The sequence below is a fragment of the Panthera onca genome, chromosome C1, assembly GCF_046562875.1.
Source record: "Panthera onca isolate mPanOnc1 chromosome C1, mPanOnc1 haplotype 2, whole genome shotgun sequence".
Taxonomy (NCBI): Eukaryota; Metazoa; Chordata; class Mammalia; order Carnivora; family Felidae; genus Panthera; species Panthera onca.
Window position 1 is genome coordinate 44,925,406 of NC_138346.1, and position 9,190 is coordinate 44,934,595.

The window sequence follows — 9,190 nt, forward strand, 5'->3', positions numbered from 1 at the left end:
CAAATTCCTGCCAGGTGTCTGCCCTCTGGTCAAAATGAGAAACTGGCAAAGGGGTGCAAACCAATCGTAGTATTGGGGAATGTTAAAAACGGACACCCCTTTATTATGATGCTCTTTCACTTTTATGTGCTGACAGTATTTTGATATAATTTATATAGAATTGATACTACGCTTTTTACTTTTGCCAATGGAAATCTGAGGCAAACTGTGCTTAGGTGCTGCATTGCCAGTCGTAAAACCCATTGTCTTCTTATTCTGAGTTCAGAGATTTTTTCTACTAGCTGACATTATCCTCTTGGTAATAAACAATGAAGAAACACATCTTCTGAATAATACTAATCTGCAGCTTTACAAGAGGAAAGAACTGAATAGTAATCAGCCAAAAATTGAGCACCATTTTCATAGTAATGAAAAACATTAAATTATTTAAAAATAATTCCATGTGTAATATAACATTATAATAAGTTGATTTTTAACGTGTGCTAAGAATTTAAACAGGAAAACAAGCCTCTCAAATTTTAGCTGCCAATCTTTTACTAGTAACACTATTTTAGCTTTTCTTTAAATTCAGGTCTTCCTAACTTAAATTCATATTTCCCTAATTACACGGCACTTAAACATAATTTAATACAGTAAATAAAATTATTTTTACTTCAAATGCTTGCCTAAATAACAGATACTCATTTTAATTTTTAAGGAAGTAACATTTCAACTTTTTAAGCATGAAGTGTAAAACTAAGATTTACTTATTTAAATTATAACCTGAGTTTCACATGTAAAGATTAAGAAGATTTAAGTGTAGTTTCTATTATTGTTAACATAGACTTTATTTTTTTTCAAATGTCACATATATCTTTCATTATTTGTAGATTTATTTCTTTTATGAAGTAGTCGAATGAATCAGCTCACCCTTGACTGTAACAAAATACTGTTTGGTGACTTGTGACAGACAGGGTTTTAACCTCTGACAGCGAGATTCATTGTGGAGCAAGAGCCAATCATAGATCCTGACGACACTTGTCTCATCAAAGTTGGAATATAAAAAGCCACTTGGAATACAGTATAAAAGATTCACTGGTGTGGCAAGTTGTCTCTCAGACTGTACAGGCATTAAAATTGTGCTTGGCATTACTCAAAAGCAAAAGAAAAGTAAAAGGAAGAAATAAGAACAAGGAAAAAGATTGTATTGATTTTAAAATCATGCAGAAACTGCAAATCTATGTTTATATTTACCTGTTTATGCTGATTGTTGCTGGTCCAGTGGATCTAAATGAGAACAGTGAGCAAAAAGAAAATGTGGAAAAAGAGGGGCTGTGCAATGCATGTACTTGGAGACAAAACACTAAATCTTCAAGAATAGAAGCCATAAAAATTCAGATCCTCAGTAAACTTCGCCTGGAAACGGCTCCCAACATCAGCAAAGATGCTATAAGACAACTTTTGCCCAAAGCTCCTCCGCTCCGGGAACTGATTGATCAGTACGATGTCCAGAGAGATGACAGCAGTGATGGCTCTTTGGAAGACGACGATTACCACGCTACCACGGAAACGATCATTACCATGCCCACCGAGTGTGAGTAGCCCTCTTAGTGTATATCAACAATTCTGCTGACTGTGGTTCTAGTGTTTATGAGAAACAGATCTATTTTCAGGCTCTTTTAACAAGCCGTTGGCTTGTATGTAAGTAGGAAGGAAGAGTTTCTCTTTTTCAAGATTTCATGGGAAATCTACTAATGAGACTGAAATCTGCTGCACTAAAAACCCAAAAGGAGATAAAATAAAATGTTTGCATGGCATTAATGTTTAGTTTAATTTGACAAATAGGAAATGCTTATGCTTTCACTGCTCAGTACCTGCAAGGCAACGATTGGGAGATACTACAATGTTAAAAAACTACATGAAATTTCATGATTGCATTTAGTTGCCTGAAATAGGCATCTGTAATAACAATTTTTTTTTCTCTAATAAAAGAGAAAAATGTCTTCTGCTAAATGCCTAGAATGACTTCTGTTATTCAAAGCTACTCCTCACGGTGTTTCTATGTTCTTTACAAATTAAAATATTTAACTTTGAAAGCTTTTACACTGGAGAGTATAAAAAATGTTTTTTTTAATTTAATGTACTAGTAAGACCAGTGATGAAGTGACATAGCAGAATGATAATCATGAGCTTATTATCAGAAAATGCTTAAGAAATAAACATTTTAATTAAACAGGTTATGGCTCACAAAGTCCCACTTCTCCCTTGACCCCGGCACTATTGTTGAGAGTCCCTGGTTTGCATGTTTCCAGGAAGGCACATTGCTCAATGGCCTTCTAAAATATTGTTTTCTTCTTCATATGAGGGAGGAGGACTATTACCTGTAGTATCTACCTTGCTTCTGAAAGAGAATATATTTTGTACCATTGCTTTTTCAGTCATTTCAAAACGACACTCAAGGAAAGGCAGACAGTCATCTTAACAGAGATGGCAAGACAAGAAAGATTTTATGCTATGTGTCTGCAGTCTTGCTTTAAACAGTGCTTTTATACACTTGAAACCTGACTCAAAACAGTTTCAAATACTGTTTTGCTTATTAGGCAATCACGTTACAATGCAACAAATAATTCTCTTTTAAGACTCTGCTATCTAGTCCTGGAGTAGATTTACCTTATTTGTAAACAATCTTGGAAAAACAAAAGGGGGGAAGAAACTGCTTGTGCTGCTTACAATGACAACCTGGCTCTAAAGACCGTGTTTTCTAACTTTTGAGATAAGCCTGAATATAACATTCACATTTTTGTGCTAATTACCTGATTCGTTTTGTTCCTTTAGGGCTATTCCAGAGCCAAAACATAACAGATGTGCTATATTTTCTACTAATTCCCAGGGCTCAGTTAGTTGCTCAGCGTGTCTTGTCCCCAGGTAATTCAGGCCTGGGGGAAGGGTTCCTTCTTCCAGACTGATTGGTACAGCTGCTCAGTAAGTGTAACTACTCAGATTCCCAAAGAATTCTAAGTGGATGTTCCTCCACGGTGTCTCTTGTTCTCTCTAATCATCATCATTTTAAAATTTCATCCACTGCTCATTCTTTCATAGAATTCTCTTTAGCCCACAGTTCTCTGAGAGGGAGCAGATACCTCATAAACAGCTGAAAAAACATATATCTAAAAAATTCTGAAAAGCTAGAGTAATTATTTTCTTTGATATTTTTCTGAATTATGAATGAAATCCTACATGGTTTTTCACTTTAAAATATGCATTCACTATTCCAATGGGGGAAAAATGCTCACCAATTTTTTATTCATTTTTTATGAGAAATAATTTCAATAACCATTTTTCTTTTCTTATTCATTTATAGCTGATCTTCTAATGCAAGCAGAAGGAAAACCCAAATGTTGCTTCTTTAAATTTAGCTCTAAAATACAATATAATAAAGTCGTAAAGGCCCAACTGTGGATATATCTGAGACCCGTCAAGACTCCTACAACAGTGTTTGTGCAAATCCTGAGACTCATCAAACCCATGAAAGACGGTACAAGGTATACTGGAATCCGATCTCTGAAACTTGACATGAACCCAGGCACTGGTATTTGGCAGAGCATTGATGTGAAGACAGTGTTGCAAAATTGGCTCAAACAGCCTGAATCCAACTTAGGCATTGAAATCAAAGCTTTAGATGAGAATGGTCATGATCTTGCTGTAACCTTCCCAGGACCAGGAGAAGATGGGCTGGTAAGTGATAACTGAAAATAACATCTAGCAGCAAACATTGCTACATTTTGATTCATCATGTGAATGAATAATAGTGGAAAAATCACTACCCATTTCCTATGCTCATAAACCAGACAAAAGTATCTTACTCCAATGGTAGCTCTGTACCCAATAAAAAGTAGGTGTCTAATTTCATATCCTATGAAACACCCTCTTGATACTTTTATTTTGCATGAGGATTAAAAAAAACAGTTATGCCATAGTCCTTAACTTCTTAGGGAGTTCTTTAGAAGCGGGGATGAAATAAAGTGCTTTTCATTGATATGCTACATGATTTCATGGATAAAAACATGAAATCTTCATAGTGGATTCTACTACATAGCCAACAAATTTAAACATATCTTTTTATCCCAGAAAAGTGCCAAATATGTTGAAATTTTTTGGTTTAGAAAAGCAGAAAAAACAAACTTGAAACATTATAATTAAAATAAAATGCTTTTATTTATAGCATGATATGTTTATATATGTTTACATAAATATGATATTTATAGTATGATATGTTTAGGCCTATATCTTATTAAATGTATCATTTTCAAGGTTCCTCATAATAAATATGTTTATTATTTTGTAGACTGTTGACTGATGTACATGTAGATTACTTTGTGAATTACCCCTAATGAAATTTAAATTTCCAGGCTACTTAACATTTGTCACCTAGCTTATTTCGAAGCTGCCTTACCATTTTTGTGCAAGGGTTTACTTAGGTGATGCCAACTAATTTAATATCAGACCAAGCAGATGACAATACTTCATATATTATAAATTTTATAAAAACCATTTTAAACCCTAGTATAAGTTTAGAGTTACTCACTGTTCTGCTTTCACAAACTTATTTAATGTGACCACACTTTTTACTTCTGAAACCTATTGACATAATTTAGAACAAAACATCATACTTGCAAACAATAAATGCTATCTTTTTAGTCTTTAAATGGTCTTGGTTTTAAAGAAGTATATAATTATTAAGTCAGATCTACTTTTTTTTTTAGTTTTATTTTTTTTAAATTTACATCCAAATTAGTTAGCATATAGTTCAACGATTTCAGGAGTAGATTCCTTAATGACCCTTCCTCATTTAGCCCATCCCCCCTTCCACAACCTCTCCAGTAATCCTCAGTTTGTTCTCCATATTTAAGAGTCTCTTGTTTTGTCCCCCTCCCTGTTTTTATATTATTTTTGTTTCCCTTCCCTTATGTTCATCTGTTTTGTCTCTTAAAGTCCTCACGTGAATGAAGTCATATGATATTTGTCTTTCTCTGACTAATTTTGCTTAGCATAATACCCTCCAGTCCCATCCATGTAGTTGCAAATGGCAAGATTTCATTCTTTTTGATTGCCAAGTAATATTTCATTGTATATATATATATCACATTTTCCTTATCCATTCATCTGCCGATGGACATTTGGGCTCTTTCCATACTTTGGCTATTGTTGATAGTGCTGCTAGAAACATGGGGGGTGCATGTGTCCCTTCGAAACAGGACACCTGTATCCCTTGGATAAATGCCTAGTAGTGCAATTGCTCGGTTGTAGGATAGTTCTATTTTTAGTTTTTTGAGGAACCTCCATACCATTTTCCAGAGTGGCTGCACCAGCTTGCATTCCCACCAACAATACAAAAAGAGATCCTCTTTCTCTGCATCCTCATCCTCACCAACATCTGTTGTTGCCTGAATTGTTAACGTTAGCCATTCTGACAGGTGTGAGGTGGTATCTCATTGTGGTTTTGATTTGTATTTCCCTGATGATGAGTGATGTTGAGCATTTTTTCCTGTGTCAGTTGGCCATCTGGATGTCTTCTTTGGAGAAGTGTCTATTCATGTCTTTTTCCCATTTCTTCACTGGATGATTTGTTTTTTGGGTGTTGAGTTTGATAAGTTCTTTATAGATTTTCTATACTAACCCTTTATCTGATATGTCGTTTGCAAATATCTTCTCCCATTCCGTCGGTTGCCTTTTAGTTTTGCTGATTGTTTCCTTTGCTCTCCAGAAGCTTTTTATTTTGATGAGGTCCCAAGGTCAGATCTACTTTAAATCAAAACATATTCTTTAAAATATTATATAATTTTCCAAATGATATATGTTTCTTTAAATATGCTACATGACAGGTGATTGACTCACAAAATGATGTGATTTTTTATAATATTAAATAACAATAATTACCAAGTCGACTTTGATTTTGATTTTGATATAGGATAAAAACCATTATTAATTATTTAAGAAAGTACTTTTTATGGGTAGTATTTTAATGATCAAAGTTGGTAATGTGACAGAAGTTTAAATTATTATTAAACAGATTATTATTAAACAAGTTAAACATAATTATTAATATGACATACTCCTCAGATCTTTCCATATAAAAAGATAAGTCTCAAATGCATTAAAAGATTGGGGCAAGGGAAGAACTAGCAAATTATTGTTTAAATATATGAATAGAAACATTCAGTGAAAAAATAAAATGAAATATTTTTTGTATCTTCTGAATCTGTCCCTCTCTTCCTCAGAGTTTTTCTTTCCAACCCAGTATGCATACTACCACCTTCATTACCCTACCTCTCTTTTTCCTATTACAATCCATAAAGGGCTGGGAGGTAACTATTTTGCTCTGGCTTTAATAGCAAGTTTCCCCAATTAAAGATCTAGGGAACAGAGGATGGATGAATATACTTATCCCTCCAGAAGTCATCAGACACATTTAGCCAATATATTTAATTAGAAGAGAGAGAACTAACTGCTTTCTTCATCCCTGCTGTCCTCCCTCCTCCTTGACTCTCCTCCCTCTGTCCCTTCCTTCCCATAAATATTTTCAGAGTATCTGTTATGTGCCAGGCATTCAGATACTCAAACCAGTAAACACAGAAATTAAAAAGACATAGATCTGACCACAGGAGAATTAGCATTGTTGCTATGTTCTTATGAGCCACAAGGGAAGAATCACGCCTAGTGTAAATTAAAATCCTTAATGCTGTGCCTTTAAAAAATAAATGTGGTATGAGCAAAATGATTAATTTCTTCAATAATGACTTCTTGAAGTAGGAAAGTGTTTCAGGACCTATTAATATTACTGATTGTTCTTTTCCTTCTCATGCAGAATCCCTTTTTAGAAGTCAAGGTGACAGACACACCAAAAAGATCCAGACGAGATTTTGGGCTTGACTGTGATGAGCACTCAACAGAATCTCGGTGCTGTCGTTACCCTCTCACTGTGGATTTTGAAGCTTTTGGATGGGATTGGATTATTGCACCCAAAAGATATAAGGCCAATTACTGCTCTGGAGAGTGTGAATTTGTGTTTTTACAAAAATATCCTCATACTCATCTTGTACACCAAGCAAACCCCAGAGGTTCAGCAGGTCCCTGCTGTACTCCCACCAAGATGTCTCCAATTAATATGCTATATTTTAATGGCAAAGAACAAATAATATATGGGAAAATTCCAGCCATGGTAGTAGATCGCTGTGGGTGCTCATGAGATTTACATTTGGTTCATAACTTCCTAAAATATGGAAGGCCTTCCCCTCAACAATTTTGAAACTGTGAAATTATGTACCACAGGCTATAAGCCTTGAGTATGCTACAGTTACTTACGCACAAGCTCAGTATATGGACTAAAAGAGAGAATATATGCAATGGTTGGCATTTAACCATCAAAATAAATCATGCAACAAAAAGTCTTATGATTTCCAGAGTTTTTGAACGAGGAGATCAAATTACTTTTATGTTCATATGTATTACAACATATCTAGGTAAATGAAAGCAATTCTCCTTGTGTTCTCATGAATTAAAGGAGTGTGCTTTAAAGTCTATTTCTTTATGGTATCATTTAATATCTACAGTAAAATCTGTATGTAGTATTGGTAAAATGCAGGATTGTTAAATACTGTCATTTGAATCATCCTCCAACACTTGAATTTATATTGTACGATAGCATACTGGTAAGATGAAATTCCACAAAAATAGGGATGGTACACCATTTGCAAGTCCCCATCCCTATTATGATCTGTACAGTACACTAACAATCCAAGCCAAATGGTGCTAATACAATAGGCTGAATGGCCGATATTATCGGGTTTCTCGAATAAAAAACATTCAGTAAAATAGTAAGTTTCTCCTTTCTTAAGGTGCATTGTCATACACCTCCAAATGGGGAATGGATTTTCTTTAATGAAAGAAGAATCATTTTTCTAGAGGTCAGCATTCAATTCTGTAGCATACTTGAAGAAACTGCATTATCTTAAAAGGCAGCCAAAAAGTATTTGTTTTTAATCAGAATTTCAAAATTACAGCCTGCCTTTGCAACACTGCAGTTTTTATGATAAAATAATGGAAATGACTGATTCTATCAATATTGTATAAAAAGACTTTGAAACAATTGCATTTATGTAATATGTATACAATATTGTTTTGTAAATAAGTGTCTCCTTTTTTATTTACTTTGGTATATTTTTACGGTAAGGACATTTCAAATTAAGTCTTAAGGCACAAAGACATGTCATGGATCACAGAAAAGCAACTGCTTATATTTCAGAGCAAATTAGCAAATTAAATAGTGGTCTTAAAACTCCATATGGTAATGGTTAGATGGTTATATTACAATCATTTTATATTTTTTTACATTATTAACATTCACTTATGGATTCAGGATGGCTGTATAATGTGAATGTGAAATTTCAATGGTTTACTGTCATTGTATTCAAATCTCAACGTTCCATTATTTTAATACTTATAAATATTATTAAGCATACCAAAATGATTTAACTCTATTATCTGAAATGCAAAATAATAAACTGATGATATCTTAACAAGAATTGTTAATTTTATTTTATAATTTGATAATGAATATATTTCTGCATATATTTACTTCTATTTTGTAAATTAGGATTTTGTTAATCAAATTCATTGTACTTATGACTAAGTGAAATTATTTCCTACATCTAATGTGTAGAAACAATCTAAATTATATTAAAGTGTTTTTACCTTTTTTGAAAGACAAGTTTTATGTTATAATGGTTAATTCTGCATTTCTGATTTCACTTTATTATAAAAGTCTAATGGTTTAGCAGAAAAGTTTGGGTTAGGAATTGTAAGTCTGCTGCTCAAGTTCTCATAAGTGAAATTTCCATTAAATTGGTTCTGGTCAAGTTGCTTTAAATATACGAAAGCAAGAACTAGTTATACTTGTTTCATTTCTCTTTATCTTGACCTGAAAACTATTTATATGTTTTCATAGGTTCAATTTCCAAATGCATTGCTGTTGGCAAGGGTATATAGTCCTAGAGTTACAAGTTCTACTGAAGCCACAGGGACACAGAGAAGCTGAATTTATTTTTCTTAGCATTTAATGATACTGGAACGTTTATTTGAACTTTGGGGGCACCAATTTTCAAATTGAATTGAAAAACAATTATAAAGTACCTAGAAATCCTTAAGTGTAACA

At 33.5% G+C, this 9,190-nt stretch overlaps 1 protein-coding gene across 1 annotated transcript; it reads left to right on the forward strand.

Moving 5' to 3' along the window:
- Nucleotides 1-1,082: 1,082 nt before the first annotated feature.
- On the forward strand, nucleotides 1,083-8,600 carry MSTN (myostatin). Its single transcript, XM_060622384.2, has 3 exons — nucleotides 1,083-1,573; nucleotides 3,341-3,714; nucleotides 6,845-8,600. The coding sequence occupies exons 1-3, from the start codon at nucleotides 1,201-1,203 to the stop codon at nucleotides 7,223-7,225; spliced, it is 1,128 nt and encodes a 375-aa protein (XP_060478367.1). The 5' UTR covers nucleotides 1,083-1,200; the 3' UTR covers nucleotides 7,226-8,600.
- Nucleotides 8,601-9,190: the final 590 nt, after the last annotated feature.

What these genes read in the sequence shown, in the direction of transcription:
- MSTN (XM_060622384.2), top strand. Translation starts at nt 1,201, where the DNA reads ATGCAGAAACTGCAAATCTATGTTTATATTTACCTGTTTATGCTGATT. An exon ending in CATTACCATGCCCACCGAGT is followed by an intron (nt 1,574 to 3,340) that starts GTGAGTAGCCCT and finishes ATTCATTTATAG; the next exon opens with CTGATCTTCTAATGCAAGCA. An exon ending in GACCAGGAGAAGATGGGCTG is followed by an intron (nt 3,715 to 6,844) that starts GTAAGTGATAAC and finishes CTTCTCATGCAG; the next exon opens with AATCCCTTTTTAGAAGTCAA.